Source organism: Oncorhynchus nerka, linkage group LG5 (assembly GCF_034236695.1).
Source record: "Oncorhynchus nerka isolate Pitt River linkage group LG5, Oner_Uvic_2.0, whole genome shotgun sequence".
Classification (NCBI taxonomy): Eukaryota; Metazoa; Chordata; class Actinopteri; order Salmoniformes; family Salmonidae; genus Oncorhynchus; species Oncorhynchus nerka.
In genome coordinates, this window is record NC_088400.1 from 39,581,848 (window position 1) to 39,601,729 (window position 19,882).

At 43.6% G+C, this 19,882-nt stretch overlaps 1 protein-coding gene across 1 annotated transcript in view; it reads left to right on the forward strand.

The window, feature by feature from the left end:
- The first annotated feature begins 681 nt into the window (after positions 1 to 681).
- LOC115129158 (uncharacterized) overlaps positions 682 to 19,882 on the forward strand; it is a 20,602-nt gene continuing 1,401 nt past the window's right edge. Inside the window, exons 1-3 of the mRNA XM_065018190.1 lie at positions 682 to 694; positions 18,057 to 18,217; positions 18,582 to 19,882. The exon at positions 18,582 to 19,882 is cut by the window's right edge and continues 1,401 nt beyond it. Of these exons, the coding sequence (XP_064874262.1) occupies positions 682 to 694; positions 18,057 to 18,217; positions 18,582 to 19,882 (1,475 nt within the window). The remainder of the gene's footprint in view (positions 695 to 18,056; positions 18,218 to 18,581) is intronic.

The window sequence follows — 19,882 nt, forward strand, 5'->3', positions numbered from 1 at the left end:
TTTACATAGGCTAACGTGTACAAATATCCTGATGAAGCATGGAACGAATGAAATAACAATATGTTTGATGAAAAGGAAGAATCACAGAGATAGAAATTAGTTGTGACAAGTTCGAGTCTCTTGCTTCCAACGACTCCTTCAAGTTTAGCCGATGCGTCAACTTGGTGAATCACCAGGAGAATAACTAAAGAAAGGAGGAAAAGGATGGGAGGGGGAAAGGAGGGGGACAGAAAAACTTTCGCCCTCCTTACAAAAACCCTCCGCCGTCAGTCAGTCTGTCACACAGACCACACACCCGTCAAGTCTGCGGACCGTCAAAGTCAGCCAGGCGGATTTGGTGCGCACACCTCGGCTTTTATAAACAGCGACCCACCGGTAGAATTCGGCGTTAGCGATGTTTTTGATCAATTCATAAACGTTTAATTAGAAAAGGTGTACATTTCCATGGACATTTCATGGACATAGGATTCAGAAGATGTTTTTTTCTTCAAGAGAAGGCACTTCAAGTTAGACTAATCAAGGAAAAATGTTAGTTTATGGAGAAAAGTTTTGAAAAGGTTAAATCAACAAAAGATATTCGAATTCATCATTACGCAATTACTCCAGTAGCCTTTGGAGAAAGTCTTGCTGATTTAATCAGTGCGCGCCGAAAGGAAATAAAGGATATTGCGAAAATTAAAAATGCATTTTGAAGGTAAGTCCCAGTAAAAATGATCACGTGTAAATTATCTTCCACAATAACATTCTTATAAAAATGTGTATTTATTTATTATAATGATGATTATTATAGTAATGGTTATTATTATTGCATATTTAATATTTGAATATCCTGAACCGATGGCTTTCACAAATTAATATTTTACAAAGCATACCAGTGGCATTTCTGTTATTTGATCATTTTTTGATTGTTCACAGTTGAGGTTCTCAGTTAGTTGTATATTTTGGATAATAATAACATGATGACCAAGGGGAATTTGCACTTCGTTTCCTGCACCACTTTTCTCAAACTTCTAATTCAATTTCAATAGATATGTATCGTGAATATATTTAGATAAGTGTAGAAAACCCTCCTCTAATATAGAAATGTGTAATAACATAAGCATATTCACAAGACAACAAATACTTATAACACATTTATATGAGAATACAGAATCATTATAGCATATTATATTAACTTTTGTCTGCAGAAAATCACAAACAAAATACAATGACCTCCAAAGAAATGCTATAATGGCACATTGTACATTTTGATAGAAAAAAATTGAACAAATACTGAGATAAAATGTGATTAAAAAAAGGGCCCCTTTTATAGACGTGACATATCTTTATCAAAACATATACAATTTTCGCTTAGAAAACATCCTTGTACTATTTAAAATGGAAGTTACAGTGTAGGACATTAAGGAGGCAATTTCATCTGAATGTAAGTTTTTACAAGCTTGTAGAAATGAGTTCTAGTGTGTGTATGTGTGTGTGTGTGTGTGTGTGTGTGTGTGTGTGTGTGTGTGTGTGTGTGTGTGTGTGTGTGTGCGTGAGTGAGTGAATGGAAAGTTTCCTTCATTGTAAAAAATGGCTTGGGTTGAGAGGGGTCAGGGGCAGCTAAAGCCCTTGTCTAGTTAGCTGTCACTGATATGAGAAAGTACATGATTCACGTTAGTCAGGGTGTGAGAACACACACACACACACACCTGCCTCTTGGGACAGCTTGTGCGGCTGCTGTTCCATGTCTGTGAAAGGGGGAAATGGAAAGGGAGGTGAAACATTGTGTGCCGAAATGATGCTATAAGCATTAAAACAAAAGAATAGTAGGCTGAAGAAGATCCCCCCCCCCCTCTCTCTCTTCTCTCTCTCTCTCTCTCTGTCCCTCTCCTTCTCTCTCTCCCTCCCTCCCTCTCTCCCTCTCTCCTTCTATCCCTCCCTCCCTCCCTCCCACACTTTCAGGTGGTCTTCAATAAAGAGTGGTTAAAATAACTAACCCCCCATACAACTCATTCAATATCACTTATATAACTATTGCACTTGAAACAAACTCAAGTTGTCTCAGATACTTTGAGCAAACAAAGAATATAAACCACAACTTCAAAAAACAAAACATATTGCCTTTGACCTCTCTCTCTTTCATCCCTCTTTCCTTCTCTCTCTCGCTCTCTCTTTCCTTCTCTCTCTCTCTTGCTCTCTCTCTCTCTCTTTCATCCCTCTTTCATTCCGTCTCTCTCTTGCTCTCTCTTTCTCTCTCTTTCAATTCCAATTTAAGGGTCTTTATTGGCTTGGGAAACATATATTTATATTGCCAAAGCAAGTGAAATAGATAATCTCTCGCTCTCTCTCTTTCTCTCCCTCTCTTTTTCCCTCTCTGACACACACACACTTCATATTATGGCTGTAAGGGTCAATTAGTGTCAGGGCTTTAGATAACAGTGTTTGTGTCCGTGCGCTGTGACACCAGAGCATATCCACTCTTTTCAATGGCTCAAACCCACGCCTGGATCTAGAGCAGAGAGACAGAGGAATACAAGAGAAAGCAGAGAGAAAGAGAGAAGGAAAGAGGGATGAAAGAGAGAGAGAGATTGACCCTTAACATCCTTTACTCAACCCCATCCTTGACTCTTTGTGTGTGAGAGAGGGAGAGATAAAAATAGAGAGCGAGAGAAAGAAAGAGATTGAGTAAGAGAAGGAGAAAGTGGTGTTGCAGGGTTAATGCAGTACAGATTCCCTATTGACAGGAGTTAGCAGCACCCAGAGGGAAAGAGAGAGAGGGAAAGAGAGAGAGGGAAAGAGCGAGGGAGAGGGGGAATGATATAAAATGAGTTGGTCACGCTTTGAACAGTTACACATGCTGTTTACATTTTTCCCAAATTAACATGGCCCCTCACTTCACCAAACGCCCCTACCATCTCTCTCTCTCTCTCTTTCTTTCTTTCTTTCTATCTTTCTTTTTTCTTTCTTTCTTTCTTTCTTTCTTTCTTTCTTTCTTTCTTTCTTTCTTTCTTTCTTTCTTTCTTTCTGCCTTTCCCATACTCTCTCTTATCCAAGTCCCTTTGCTCCCTCTCTTCCTCTCTGTTTCTCTCTACCTCCCTCTCTTTATGTCTGTCTGTCTCTCACTGTCTCCTTCAGGACCCCCCATCCCTCCTCCTTCCTCTCCTCTCCCCTTCTCTGATTTTCTAAAGCAGAGACAGACCGGATAAATTGAATGGAAGGCTCTTGTATGTTTTTTTTTTTTGCTTATTTATTTTTTAAGAGTAAGCCGGGGGTGGGGAGTTAGGCGGAGCAGGGGGAGGTAAATTAGAAACCGAAGTCTGAACGTCTGAAACTCTGAAAAAAGGAAGGAAGAATGCAAAGAGGTGGATGGAAGGGATGAGGGAAGCAAATTAGAGAAAGAAAGAGAGGAAGGCAATTAGGTATAGAAGAAAGGAGAGCTGAAATAGAAGAGGGAGGTTTGAGGGTTCAAAGAAGGAAAGAACGAGAGGGACCAATGAGTGAACATGGAAGGAAAGAACGAGAAATAGAGGAAGCTAATATTGATCGTTAATGGTGGATGTAAAACTGAGAACGAACAGAGTGTAATAAAAGCAACAGTAAGAACAATTCAAGGCAGATTTCTCTGGGAAGGAGAATAAGAGAGGGAATAAACACATGCAGGTTGGCTTTTATTGTCATGCATCTTGCCAGAGAAATCTGTCGCAAGCTGGTGTAACAGATGTGATCATACTTCGTAAATCTATTGCGTCGTTTTTAAATAAAGTAATACCCAGCCAGCGGTCCCAGTTGATTGGTGTTTATTCTAATGATAGACACAAGGAAGCACACTAGATGTGGAGGACAACAGTATGTTCATGGCTGTAGATTCGTCTGTTAGAATGGAAATAACTGTGAATTGGCAGGGAGCTAATGCAACCATTACAATTGAGTAATTGCTAGCTAACTCGCTCCTACAGCAAGAACATACAAAAGCACATCAAAGGATGCCCCAAATATCTAACAGGTAGCGTACACCTATATATGCACATCAGGACATGTACTGTACATAGTCAACTCGGACATGTTATAAATATGAAAATAGAATATAGTGTTTCAGAAACGCCACCTACCGCTTGCTTATCAATATCAGACTGGGAGGAATTGACGTTCGCAATCTCCCCCTATCTGCAAGTGTAACTAATGGTATAACACCTTACATTTTTCATTTTATTTTCATTTAAACTTTATTTAACTAGGAAAGTCAGTTAAAACCTCTTAAGGATCTGACCCTTTAAAAAAAAAAATCGAACAAATGTTTATTTACAATGACGGCCTACCAAGATGCAAAACTCCTCTTGCGGGGACGGGGGCTGGGATAAAAATAAAGTAAAAATGTAGGACAAAACACACATCACGACAAGAGAGACACCACAACACTACATAAAGAGCGACCTAAGACAAACACATAACATGGCAGCAACAACCTAATTGATTTGTAAATTCAACAATCCAATAAGAATACATACATATGAAATACATATTTCTGCAGAGTCCATAATGCCTAACCCTAACCTTAAATTAAGACTAAAATAGCTAATTTGAGTTTTCATTCATTTTTACGATATAGCCAATTTTGACTTTGCAGCTGGCCCATCTATCAGAAATCGCGTAGGTCTGCCTCCAGGGCAAGATTCATGACAATAAACGTCAACCTGCTAAACAAATGAAGAGAAAAAGAGAGAAATACATATTTGTTGGAAGCAATACATAGTGAGGGTTTTGTTGTAAACCTAATAATAGTCTTGTATATTTTATTCCTCTCTTTATTTCCCCTTTGTTTTTCTGTCATTGATGTTCTTTGTCAATCCAGGGAGCATTCCATGCCAAGTAGATCAAGTAGAATTTCAATATGAAACCCAAGAAGATATCTCCAGGGATAAGAGATGGGGAGAGTATGTGTGTGTGTGTGTGTGTGTGTGTGTGTGTGTGTGTGTGTGTGTGTGTGTGTGTGTGTGTGTGTGTGTGTGTGTGTGTGTGTGTGTGTGTGTGTGTGTGTGTGTGTGTGTGTGTGTGAGTGTGTGCATATGCCCACGCACATGTACAGTGCCTTCAGAAAATCCCCACATCCCTTGACTTTTTCCACATTTTGTAGTATTACAGCCTGAATTTTAAATGGATTAAATGTAGATTTGTTTTGTCACTGGGCTACACACAATACCTCATGAAGTGGAATTATGTTTTAATTTTTCTTTTACAAATGAATACAAAATTAAATGCTGAAATCTCTCCGTCAATAATTATTCAACCCGTTTTCTATGGCAAGCTTAAATAATTTCAGGAGTAAACATGTGCTTAGCAAATCCCATAATAAGTTGCTTAGCATAATAGTGTTTAATGTGACTTTTGAATGACTACCTCATCTCTGTACGCCACACACACAATTATCTGTAACGCCCCTCAGTCGAGCAGAGAATTTCAAACAGAGATTCAACCACAAAGACCAGGGAGGTTTTACAATGCCTCGCAAAGAAGAGCACCTATTGGCTGATGGGTAAAAAAAAAAGGCAGACACTGAATATCGCTCTGAGCATGGTGAAGTTATTAATTACACTTTGGATGGTGTATCAATACACCCAGTCACTACAAAGATACAGGCCTCCTTCCTAACTCAGTCACCGGAGAGGAAGGAAACCGCTCAGGGATTTCACCATGAGGCCAATGGTGACTTTGAAGCAGTGACAGAGTTTAATGGCTGTGATAGGAGAAAACTGAGGATGGGTCAACAATGTTGTCGTTACTCTACAATACTAACCTAATTGACAAAGTGAGAAGAAGGAAGCCTGTACAGAATGCAAATATTTCAAACATGCATCCTGTTTGCAGTAAGGCACTGAAGTAAAACTGCAAAAAATGTGGCAAAGCAAGTCACTTTTTGTCCTGATTGCAAAGTGTTATGTTTGTGGCAAATCCAATACACCACATTAAGGAGTACTGCTCCTTATATTTTTAAGCATAGTGGTGGCTGCATCATGTTATGGATATGCTTGTAATTGTTAAGGACCAAAAATAAAAAATAAATGGAATGGAGCTAAGCACAGGCAAAATCCTAGAGGAATACCTGGTTCAGACTGCTTTCCACCAGACACTAAGGACAATAACTAAAACTCAAGGCCAAATCTACACTGTAGTTGCTTACCAAGAAGACAGTGAATGTTCCTGAGTGACCGCGTTACAATTTTGACTTAAATCTGATTTAAAATCTATGGCAAGACTTGAAAATGGCTGTCCAACAATGATCAACAACCAACTTGACAGAGCTTAAATAATTATTTTAAAGAATAATAGGCAAATATTGTACAATCCAGGTGTGCAAAGCTCTTAGAGACTTACCCCAAAAGGCTCACAGCTGTAATCGCTGCCAAAAATTCGAACATGTAGTGAGTAAGGGGTGTGAATACTTATGTAAATGAGATATTTCTGTATTTAATTTTCAATACATTTGCTGACATTTCTAAAAACATGTTTTCACCGTGTCAATTATGGGGTACTGTGTGTAGATGGGAGAGAGACACAAATCAGATGAATCCATTTTGAATTCAGGCTGTAACACAACTAACTGTGGAATGAGTCAAATGGTATGATTACTTTCTGAAGGCCCTGCACATGGGTTTCAAAAGATGGGTGCATTGGTCCTTGTGTGTGTTCGTGTGTCCATGTGTGTGCATATATGATGTGTGTGTGTGTGTGTGTTGAGTTAGCAAAGGAATGCACGTTTGATTAAGTACAGACTGCACATAAATCTGTGCTCTTAACTGTACACAGGCACACAACATCGACCCTGACCCTGGCTACCCCTCCCCCTCCCTCCCTGCGGCCTATACGCATGTTACTGTCCAGCCAGCCAGGGTACCATTGTGTGTGTGTGTGTGAGTGAGTGCGTGTGAGTGTGTGTGTGTGAGTGCGTGCACAAAACCACATTATTTTATGGTGAAATAGACTTTTCCTCAGGTACTAAATCTGGATTTCAGGACTGATAGAACAGAATAGAACAGAATAGAACATAATAGAACAGAACAGAATAAACAGAATATAATTTAACAAATAGAACAAAATAGAACAGAATAGAATTGAACAGAATAGAACACAATAGAACAGAATAGAACATAATATAATTTAACAGAATAGAACAGAATAGAACAGAATTGAACAGAATACAACATAATAGAATTTAACAGAACATAACAGAATTGAACAGAATACAACAGAACAGAATAGAAAAGAATTGAACAGAATAGAACAGAACAGAATAGAATTGAACAGAATAGAACAGAATAGAACAGAAAATAGCAGAATAGAACAGAAAAGAACAGAACAGAATATAGAATGTCCTGTTGAATATGTCTGAGATGTGTATAATCCATTATAGCATGGACCCATGCTTCGCCGTGCCTCGGTCCCTGCCCGTCTGGTATATGTTAGCCAGATGACAGTAAATATGCTAACCAGCAAGCGCAGGACAGCCTTCCATCCAGTCCTATGCGATCTAAAGTCATCATACATATAGCTGATTGCAAGTCCACGAAGACTGGCCCCTGTGCCCTGACTTTAAACTTTGAACCCTAACCCTAACCCCAATCTTCAATCCCAACCGACTTGAAACCATGAGCGAAACCTCAACCCTTAACATCATATCAAGTCCCATAAACGTTGTCTTACAGCTGGCAGCCATAAGATTGTGCAACGTTTTAAATGTAGATCCGCGATCAAACGATAGATCAAGATAGATCAATCTAACATGATTTAGAGAATGGAGAACTGTGTAGGCACACACACACACACACACACACACACACACACACACACACACACACACACACACACACACACACACACAGAGAGAGAGAGAGAGAGAGAGAGATCATGAGGAATCCTGTGTTAATGTAATATGATTTCCTCTGTGAGAATGTTCTGGCTTCACCCTGGCCTGTGGAGTGTGTTCCTAGTGTTCTTACTGCCAGGTACTGCTCCCTGCTCCCTGAACAGAAGACTGAGGGCTTTGGCTGTATGTTATCATAACCTTTATCATCCACAGTGAAATTCTCCTGCTCCCTGAACAGAAGACTGAGGGCTTTGGCTGTATGTTATCATAACCTTTATCATCCACAGTGAAATTCTCATTCTACAGAAGACTGAGGGCTTTGGCTGTATGTTATCATAACCTTTATCATCCACAGTGAAATTCTCATTCTACAGAAGACTGAGGGCTTTGGCTGTATGTTATCATAACCTTTATCATCCACAGTGAAATTCTCATTCTACAGAAGACTGAGGGCTTTGGCTGTATGTTATCATAACCTTTATCATCCACAGTGAAATTCTCATTCTACAGAAGACTGAGGGCTTTGGCTGTATGTTATCATAACCTTTATCGATCATAACCTTTATCATCCACAGTGAAATTCTCATTCTACAGAAGACTGAGGGCTTTGGCTGTATGTTATCATAACCTTTATCATCCACAGTGAAATTCTCATTCTACAGAAGACGCCTGTGCATCAAAATGGCATTCGGCCAGACTGCATTGCATTTAGCATTAAAAGACATGTAAAGTCAAGTGTACCAGTTGTGTGTTTGGAAGTTACCTAGATTCGGTCATTTCTGTAGAAAGGGTAGTCTCAGAGTTGGTTTCGGTGTCCAGAGTAAAAGAAAGTTGAGAGTAAAAACGAAGGAGTTGAGGTGTTTTTAGAAGTGTTGTTTATTAACTGTGTCTGTACTGGGTCTGTCCAAGTTCCAAGGGAGAGTTGGTGAGCTGCTGAGTTTAGTTTGAAATATTAAGGTGTGTCAGGTGTTGAGGTTTTGTGATTGAAAGGAGTCGACATGTTTGTCGCTGTAACTGTTCAATTCATTCAGATGAAAGGTGTGAAGGCGTGTTCAGGAGTAATATGTGGAAAGTGATGACGTTAGGAAGTCTCTTCTGTAGCGGAAAATGGTGTTGACTCTTTTAGGTCCTGACACGTTCAGCTAGTTCTGGGAGGAACACGGTGTCCACGGGAGCAACAGGATGGAGGGAAGAAAGAGGGAGAGAAAAGACGGAGTGATAGAGTGAGAGAGAGAACACTACATACTGATGAGAGACTTCCCAAAGAGGAGAAGGAAGAGAGGGGGGAGTAAAAGGAGGCGAAGGAGAGGAAAGGCAGAGAACCAATAACCCAGAGACCTTCTACAAATAGATGGGAAGAGGGACAGAAAGGAAGAGAGGAAATGAGAAACAAAGAGGGATCATGCAGGATTGAGAAAGACATTAGACAGAGTGGAAGAAGGGGTTGAGAGAGTGAGAGCGAGGGAGAAGGAGAGAGAGAGAGAGATGGATTGGATATACAGAGAGAGGAGGAGGGGGATGGATGGATGGATGTGGGAACACATCCTGTACAGAACATATTTCACACCTGTTGAACAGCAGCTTGTTTAAGACCCATAATTACACAGAACCATGATTTGCTGTCTGTCTGCCTGTCAGCCTGGAAGACAGAGAGAGACAGGGACCATGAAGAAAACATGCATGGTGGAGGAATGCAAAAAGAGAACGAGCATAGGGAGGACGAAAAGGTTATTGGAAAGCAATGGGCAAAAGTGAATAAGAGAGAGGGAAGAGAGGTGTGTGGCAACAAGATGGAGAAAGAGATGGAAAGAGAGAGAAAGAGAGAGAAGAATGGATACAATGAGAATTTGTGGGAGGTCCTGGGGGCGGGCGGGCGAGCAGACAGACAGACAGACAGGGGAAGAGGGGTCTCTGTATGTACTCTGTCTCTCAGTGGCTATACGGGACAGGGAAGTGGACAGGCACTGAGCTCTCCGCCATTGACACAGATCATTTGGCCACCATTTTCCCTGTGTGGTGCTGGAAGAGAGGGCCTTAAAAGGGTCCGCACATTAGCCACCCTTGGTCGCTTCCAAGACACACATATCACACACACACACATGCATACACACACATACACGCACACATGCTCTAACGTCCACGCTCACTCATATAAGCAGGCACGCACGACTAACTTTAAGCACACACGCACACACCGATGTATATCAAATACAAACAACACATAATCATGCACATATGCGTACGAATGCAAATTGACAAGCACTCACATACCACATAAACACTTTTACAACACCAAACCTAAACACAAGCAAATGAAGGAATATAAGAGACAAAGGCATGCATTCACGACAAACGCACACTCACACAAATACACTCATACAGTGCCCAGTGAAAGTCCACACACCCCTTGCACAGTCTTCACATTGTGCTGCCGTTAAAACGACGTCTCAAAAGGGATGACGTTGGATGATTTCCCCTACAGATCTGCACAACCTACAAAGTGAAAGAAAGTTTGAGGTCATCCACAGAGCTGCCACTGAAGGAAAATCCCGACTATCCAATTAGCAGGACCTTTCAGCATTTTTCGTTCACTTTGAAAATGTGCAGTAGGTTGTGTAGATCGATAGGAAAAACATCTAACGTAATCCCTTTTAAGATTTCATTTTAAAGGGATACTTCAGGATTTTGGATTGAAGCCCTTTATCTACTTCCCCAGAGTCAGATGAACTCGTGGATAACATTGTTATGTCTCTGTGTCCAGCAAGAAGGAAGTTCGAGACAGTTTGCGAGCCAATGCTAACTAGCGTTAGCACAGTGACTGGAAATCTATGGCTATAGACTTCCAGTCATTGCACTACTAGCAATTGCGCTTGTGGTATCCACAAGTTAATCTGATTCCCCCTCACACACACACACAGACACACACACACACACACACACACACACACACACACACACACACACACACACAACAAATCCCGAAGTATCCTTTTAAAGCAGCAAAATGTGATCTGCGCAAGGGGTGTGTAGACTTTCACTAGAGACTGTGATGCTAATAATAAAGTAATCCACATGCTTCAATATCTCTGCACTGATTTGAGTGCTTGTGTGTGTGTGTGTGTGTGTGTGTGCATTCCTACCTGCATGCCTTGCATAATTGTATGAGCGTGTGTGCGTGCATGTGAGTGCTATTGTGTGTGAGGAGTATATCGAACATTTGTGAGTGTAATGTGTACTGTACATTTTTTATGGTTTATTATCTATTTCACTGGTTTTGGCGATGTAAACATATGTTTCCCACGCCAATAAAGCCCTTTGAAATGAAATTGAATTGAGGGAGAGAGAGAGAGAATGTGTGCCACCCGCTACCGTTTTGACTGCCACAAAGCTGGTCATACGTGAGAGGAGGGAGGCACATTGCAGAAATGCTATGGGGATGTGGTAGTGGTAGTGAACACTATGGAGCTAGTCATGGTGATGTGGTAGTGAACACTATGGAGCTAGTCATGGTGATGTGGTAGTGAACACTATGGAGCTAGTCATGGTGATGTGGTAGTGGTAGTGAACACTATGGAGCTAGTCATGGTGATGTGGTAGTGGTAGTGAACACTATGGAGCTAGTCATGGTGATGTGGTAGTGGTAGTGAACACTATGGAGCTAGTCATGGTGATGTGGTAGTGAACACTATGGAGCTAGTCATGGTGATGTGGTAGTGGACACTATGGAGCTAGTCATGGTGATGTGGTAGTGAACACTATGGAGCTAGTCATGGTGATGTGGTAGTGAACACCATGGAGCTAGTCATGGTGATGTGGTAGTGAACACTATGGAGCTAGTCATGGTGATGTGGTAGTGAACACTATGGAGCTAGTCATGGTGATGTAGTAGTGAACACTATGGAGCTAGTCATGGTGATGTGGTAGTGAACACTAAGGAGCTAGTCCTGGTGATGTGGTAGTGAACACTATGGAGCTAGTCATGGTGATGTGGTAGTGAACACTATGGAGCTAGTCATGGTGATGTGGTAGTGAACACTATGGAGCTAGTCATGGTGATGTGGTAGTGAACACTATGGAGCTAGTCATGGTGATGTGGTAGTGAACACTATGGAGCTAGTCATGGTGATGTAGTAGTGAACACTATGGAGCTAGTCTGGTGATGTGGTAGTGAACACTATGGAGCTAGTCATGGTGATGTGGTAGTGAACACTATGGAGCTAGTCATGGTGATGTGGTAGTGAACACTATGGAGCTAGTCATGGTGATGTAGTAGTGAACACTATGGAGCTAGTCCTGGTGATGTGGTAGTTAACACTATGGAGCTAGTCATGGTGATGTGGTAGTGAACACTATGGAGCTAGTCATGGTGATGTGGTAGTGAACACTATGGAGCTAGTCATGGTGATGTGGTAGTGAACACTATGGAGCTAGTCATGGTGATGTGGTAGTGAACACTAGTGGAGCTAGTCATGGTGATGTGGAGTGAACACTATGGAGCTAGTCATGGTGATGTGGTAGTGAACACTATGGAGCTAGTCATGGTGATGTGGTAGTGAACACTATGGAGCTAGTCATGGTGATGTGGTAGTGAACACTATGGAGCTAGTCATGGTGATGTGGTAGTGAACACTATGGAGCTAGTCATGGTGATGTGGTAGTGAACACTATGGAGCTAGTCATGGTGATGTGGTAGTGAACACTATGGAGCTAGTCATGGTGATGTGGTAGTGAACACTATGGAGCTAGTCATGGTGATGTGGTAGTGAACACTATGGAGCTAGTCATGGTGATGTGGTAGTGAACACTATGGAGCTAGTCATGGTGATGTGGTAGTGAACACCGTGGAGCTAGTCATGGTGATGTGGTAGTGAACACTATGGAGCTAGTCATGGTGATGTGGTAGTGAACACTATGGAGCTAGTCATGGTGATGTGGTAGTGAACACTATGGAGCTAGTCATGGTGATGTGGTAGTGAACACTATGGAGCTAGTCATGGTGATGTAGTAGTGAACACTATGGAGCTAGTTATGGTGATGTGGTAGTGAACACTATGGAGCTAGTCATGGTGATGTGGTAGTGAACACTATGGAGCTAGTCATGGTGATGTGGTAGTGAACACTATGGAGCTAGTCATGGTGATGTGGTAGTGAACACTATGGAGCTAGTCATGGTGATGTGGTAGTGAACACTATGGAGCTAGTCATGGTGATGTGGTAGTGAACACTATGGAGCTAGTCATGGTGATGTGGTAGTGAACACTATGGAGCTAGTCATGGTGATGTGGTAGTGAACACTATGGAGCTAGTCATGGTGATGTGGTAGTGAACACTATGGAGCTAGTCATGGTGATGTGGTAGTGAACACTATGGAGCTAGTCATGGTGATGTAGTAGTGAACACTATGGAGCTAGTCATGGTGATGTGGTAGTGAACACTATGGAGCTAGTCATGGTGATGTGGTAGTGAACACTATGGAGCTAGTCATGGTGATGTGGTAGTGAACACTATGGAGCTAGTCATGGTGATGTAGTAGTGAACACTATGGAGCTAGTCATGGTGATGTGGTAGTGAACACTATGGAGCTAGTCATGGTGATGTGGTAGTGAACACCATGGAGCTAGTCATGGTGATGTGGTAGTGAACACTATGGAGCTAGTCATGGTGATGTGGTAGTGAACACTATGGAGCTAGTCATGGTGATGTGGTAGTGAACACTATGGAGCTAGTCATGGTGATGTGGTAGTGAACACTATGGAGCTAGTCATGGTGATGTGGTAGTGAACACTATGGAGCTAGTCATGGTGATGTGGTAGTGAACACTATGGAGCTAGTCATGGTGATGTGGTAGTGAACACTATGGAGCTAGTCATGGTGATGTGGTAGTGAACACTATGGAGCTAGTCATGGTGATGTGGTAGTGAACACTATGGAGCTAGTCATGGTGATGTGGTAGTGAACACTATGGAGCTAGTCATGGTGATGTGGTAGTGAATACTATGTAGCTAGTCATGGTGATGTGGTAGTGAACACTATGGAGCTAGTCCTGGTGATGTGGTAGTGAACACTATGGAGCTAGTCATGGTGATGTAGTAGTGAACACTATGGAGCTAGTCATGGTGATGTAGTAGTGAACACTATGGAGCTAGTCATGGTGATGTAGTAGTGAACACTATGGAGCTAGTCATGGTGATGTGGTAGTGAACACTATGGAGCTAGACCTGGTGATGTGGTAGTGAACACTATGGAGCTAGTCATGGTGATGTAGTAGTGAACACTATGGAGCTAGTCATGGTGATGTGGTAGTGAACACTATGGAGCTAGTCCTGGTGATGTGGTAGTGAACACTATGGAGCTAGTCATGGTGATGTAGTAGTGAACACTATAGAGCTAGTCCTGGTGATGTAGAAGTGAACACTATGGAGCTAGTCCTGGTGATGTGGTAGTTAACACTATGGAGCTAGTCATGGTGATGTGGTAGTGAACACTATGGAGCTAGTCATGGTGATGTAGTAGTGAACACTATGGAGCTAGTTATGGTGATGTGGTAGTGAACACTATGGAGCTAGTCATGGTGATGTGGTAGTGAACCCTATGGAGCTAGTCATGGTGATGTGGTAGTGAACACTATGGAGCTAGTCATGGTGATGTAGTAGTGAACACTATGGAGCTAGTCATGGTGATGTGGTAGTGAACACTATGGAGCTAGTCATGGTGATGTGGTAGTGAACACCATGGAGCTAGTCATGGTGATGTGGTAGTGAACACTATGGAGCTAGTCATGGTGATGTGGTAGTGAACACTATGGAGCTAGTCATTGTGATGTAGTAGTGAACACTATGGAGCTAGTCATGGTGATGTGGTAGTGAACACTATGGAGCTAGTCCTGGTGATGTGGTAGTGAACACTATGGAGCTAGTCATGGTGATGTAGTAGTGAACACTATGGAGCTAGTCATGGTGATGTAGTAGTGAACACTATGGAGCTAGTCATGGTGATGTGGTAGTGAACACTATGGAGCTAGTCATGGTGATGTGGTAGTGAACACTATGGAGCTAGTCATTGTGATGTGGTAGTGAACACTATGGAGCTAGTCATGGTGATGTGGTAGTGAACACTATGGAGCTAGTCATGGTGATGTGGTAGTGAACACTATGGAGCTAGTCATGGTGATGTGGTAGTGAATACTATGTAGCTAGTCATGGTGATGTGGTAGTGAACACTATGGAGCTAGTCATGGTGATGTGGTAGTGAACACTATGGAGCTAGTCATTGTGATATAGTAGTGAACACTATGGAGCTAGTCATGGTGATGTGGTAGTGAACACTATGGAGCTAGTCCTGGTGATGTGGTAGTGAACACTATGGAGCTAGTCATGGTGATGTAGTAGTGAACACTATGGAGCTAGTCATGGTGATGTAGTAGTGAACACTATGGAGCTAGTCATGGTGATGTAGTAGTGAACACTATGGAGCTAGTCATGGTGATGTGGTAGTGAACACTATGGAGCTAGACCTGGTGATGTGGTAGTGAACACTATGGAGCTAGTCATGGTGATGTAGTAGTGAACACTATGGAGCTAGTCATGGTGATGTGGTAGTGAACACTATGGAGCTAGTCCTGGTGATGTGGTAGTGAACACTATGGAGCTAGTCATGGTGATGTGGTAGTGAACACTATGGAGCTAGTCATGGTGATGTGGTAGTGAACACTATGGAGCTAGTCATGGTGATGTGGTAGTCATGCTAGTCATGGTGATGTGGTAGTGAACACTATGGTGCTAGTCATGGTGATGTGGTAGTGAACACTATGGAGCTAGTCATGGTGATGTGGTAGTGAACACTATGGAGCTAGTCATGGTGATGTGGTAGTGAACACTATGGAGCTAGTCATGGTGATGTGGTAGTGAACACTATGGAGCTAGTCATGGTGATGTGGTAGTGAACACTATGGAGCTAGTCATGGTGATGTGGTAGTGAACACTATGGAGCTAGTCATGGTGATGTGGTAGTGAACACTATGGAGCTAGTCCTGGTGATGTGGTAGTGAACACTATGGAGCTAGTCATGGTGATGTAGTAGTGAACACTATAGAGCTAGTCCTGGTGATGTAGGAGTGAACACTATGGAGCTAGTCCCGGTGATGTGGTAGTTAACACTATGGAGCTAGTCATGGTGATGTGGTAGTGAACACTATGGAGCTAGTCATGGTGATGTGGTAGTGAACACTATGTTGCTAGTCATGGTGATGTGGTAGTGAACACTATGGTGCTAGTCATGGTGATGTGGTAGTGAACACTATGGAGCTAGTCATGGTGATGTGGTAGTGAACACTATGGAGCTAGTCATGGTGATGTGGTAGTGAACACTATGGAGCTAGTCATGGTTATGTGGTAGTGAACACTATGGAGCTAGTCATGGTGATGTGGTAGTGAACACTATGGAGCTAGTCATGGTGATGTGGTAGTGAACACTATGGAGCTAGTCATGGTGATGTGGTAGTGAACACTATGGAGCTAGTCATGGTGATGTGGTAGTGAACACCGTGGAGCTAGTCATGGTGATGTGGTAGTGAACACTATGGAGCTAGTCATGGTGATGTGGTAGTGAACACCGTGGAGCTAGTCATGGTGATGTGGTAGTGAACACTATGGAGCTAGTCATGGTGATGTGGTAGTGAACACTATGGAGCTAGTCATGGTGATGTGGTAGTGAACACTATGGAGCTAGTCATGGTGATGTAGTAGTGAACACTATAGAGCTAGTCCTGGTGATGTAGGAGTGAACACTATGGAGCTAGTCCTGGTGATGTGGTAGTTAACACTATGGAGCTAGTCATGGTGATGTGGTAGTGAACACTATGGAGCTAGTCATGGTGATGTGGTAGTGAACACTATGTTGCTAGTCATGGTGATGTGGTAGTGAACACTATGTTGCTAGTCATGGTGATGTGGTAGTGAACACTATGGAGCTAGTCATGGTGATGTGGTAGTGAACACTATGGAGCTAGTCATGGTGATGTGGTAGTGAACACTATGGAGCTAGTCATGGTGATGTGGTAGTGAACACTATGGAGCTAGTCATGGTGATGTGGTAGTGAACACTATGGAGCTAGTCATGGTGATGTGGTAGTGAACACTATGGAGCTAGTCATGGTGATGTGGTAGTGAACACTATGGAGCTAGTCATGGTGATGTGGTAGTGAACACCGTGGAGCTAGTCATGGTGATGTGGTAGTGAACACTATGGAGCTAGTCATGGTGATGTGGTAGTGAACACTATGGAGCTAGTCATGGTGATGTGGTAGTGAACACCGTGGAGCTAGTCATGGTGATGTGGTAGTGAACACTATGGAGCTAGTCATGGTGATGTGGTAGTGAACACTATGGAGCTAGTCATGGTGATGTGGTAGTGAACACTATGGAGCTAGTCCTGGTGATGTGGTAGTGAACACTATGGAGCTAGTCATGGTGATGTAGTAGTGAACACTATGGAGCTAGTCATGGTGATGTGGTAGTGAACACTATGGAGCTAGTCCTGGTGATGTGGTAGTGAACACTATGGAGCTAGTCATGGTGATGTAGTAGTGAACACTATGGAGCTAGTCATGGTGATGTGGTAGTGAACAGTATGGAGCTAGTCATGGTGATGTGGTAGTGAACACTATGGAGCTAGTCATGGTGATGTGGTAGTGAACACTATGGAGCTAGTCATGGTGATGTGGTAGTGAACACTATGGAGCTAGTCATGGTGATGTGGTAGTGAACACTATGGAGCTAGTCATGGTGATGTGGTAGTGAACACTATGGAGCTAGTCATTGCGATTTATTTGAGCCCAGAGAAAACATTAGACGGACAGAATTTCTAAAATTAGATCGAAGCGGAAATGCGTTATTGGCAGTTAGATTACTTAGATTTTCCAATATTTAAACAGACAAGGCTATCACCATAGAGACAAAGAAATAAACTGTAAAATTGTTCAAATTCTCATAAATATTTAGAAGGTGCTCTTATCGAAGTTGAGTTTGATTGTAATGGTAACAAGGTGATGTGGAGAGTGCTGATAGACTCACATGAGCCGACAGCAAGTTGCAGATCAAATAAGGCAAAATTCTGCCAATTTAAAATCCTCAGTGATAATATAATTCCATGACTATTGATAGTACACGAATACAACGCCTTGTGTGGTTTCAATTTATCCTCTGATTGGTTTCTTCCCCAGTCCATCACATTCAGCACGTCCTGCTATTGGCTGCAGCCGTGACATCGGTCCAGGTCCCAGACCCCTCCTTCAGCCTGTCCAATGAGAGGACTTCGATTGAGAGGACGTATGAGCTGACCAAGTATCTGGAGCATCAGCTGAGAGAGATAAAGGACACCTATGTGAGCACTGTGACTGTATATAGATACTGTGTTGAAGAACATTTATGTTGGAGCATGTCAATGTTTCGTTCCACAAGTGTTTGAATTCAACACATATTTGAGAAGCCTGGTTCCATTCTGTTTCTGCTCCAGCCAACCCCTTGGTCTTTGCCATGGGGAGTTTGCTTAAACAGAACCAGACTGGCACCCAGACTTGTGTTTGAGCATAACCAATCCATGTCTGAATTCACATGTTGGATTAAATATTCCTTCTCTCCCTCCCACTCCCTCTTCCCATACCCGCTCTTGACTGCCTCTTTCCCCCTCTGCTCATCCTCCATCTCCTCCTTCTGTTACTCCTCCCATCCCCCCTTCCCTCCCTCAGTTATCCTACCTGGGCCCGCCGTTCAGTGACCCAGACTTCTCCCCTCCGCGGCCCAACAGCACAGCCCTGTCCTTACCCAGCGCGGCCACCCGTCTGGAGCTGTGGCGGGGCCTGGAGAACCGTGCAAGGCTGGCCCAGAACCAGAGGGCTTACTCTGTTCTGCTGGGGGCGGTGAGGGAGCTGGCCCGCTCCACTCTCTGCCCCTACCTCCAGAGCTCCCTGCTGCACTTTTCTACAGGCCTGGACGGTCTGTTAGGGTCTATATCAGGCCTCATGAACACACTGGGGTATGCCCTGCCTCCTGCTGGGATTGAGGCGCAGTACCCACGTAAGGGCACAGGGGGCGATGGAGAGGCGACGGGACGCAGACCAGCTCCACTTATGAGTCAGGGTCTCTATAAGACAGGGGCGGAGATGGGGGCGGGACCAAGGAGGCATCCCCTTGATGATCAGAGGGGTGCTGGGACCAACAGAGGGCTGGTGAGAGGACAAAAGGAGGAGAGCACCAGGAGAGAAATGACAGAGAGAAAGAGGGAGCGAGAGAAGGATAGAGGGAGGGGAAGGGAGGGAAGGAGAGCGGAGGTGACAGGGGCTGCGGTTAGGAGCGTGGGATCGAGGCAGGAGGGGAGAGGGGAGCGAGGGAGGAAAGGAAGGAAGAGACACTCAGAGGATTGGGAGGGGGCCAGTGAAGACAGGCAAGAGGAGGAAGAGTTGGAGAGAGAGGGAGGGAGCGAGAGATGGGGGAGGAGGAGAAGGCTGCTGAGTGTTTCAGAGGAAGGAGAGAGAACAGTGAAGCAGGGTCCACTGGAGTCTGACGCCAGAGTCACTCTGTCCTTCTCAGACAGACAGACCTTCCCCCAACAACAACAACTCCTAAACAACAATAACAATAACAACTATGATAACGACAACCTCAACAGCTACAACTTCAACTACCCCCACCAAAACAAGGAACGAGCCAGAGAGGTGGATGCAGAAAACAGGGCGACAGAGGAGGAACATTACATCATCAGAGAGTCTGCATCCCTCCTCTCCTCCTCTCCATCCCTACATCCCCAGCGCCGATCCCCTCGCTCCTTATTCTCCCCCACCCTCCACCCCCCCCTCTCCCTCTTCTACCCATTTGGCACAGGGACAGGGGAGGGACACACCCTGTTGTCAGAACCAGTGCCCTTGTCATTGAGGAGGGGTCCCCCCCTGCTGCCGCCCCCTCCCCTGTCCCCCCTCCTGTCCTCCTCCCCTCTGCTGGCGGTGCGGCCGGCGCTCAACGACTTCTCCAGGAAGGTGGAGGGCTTCTGGGT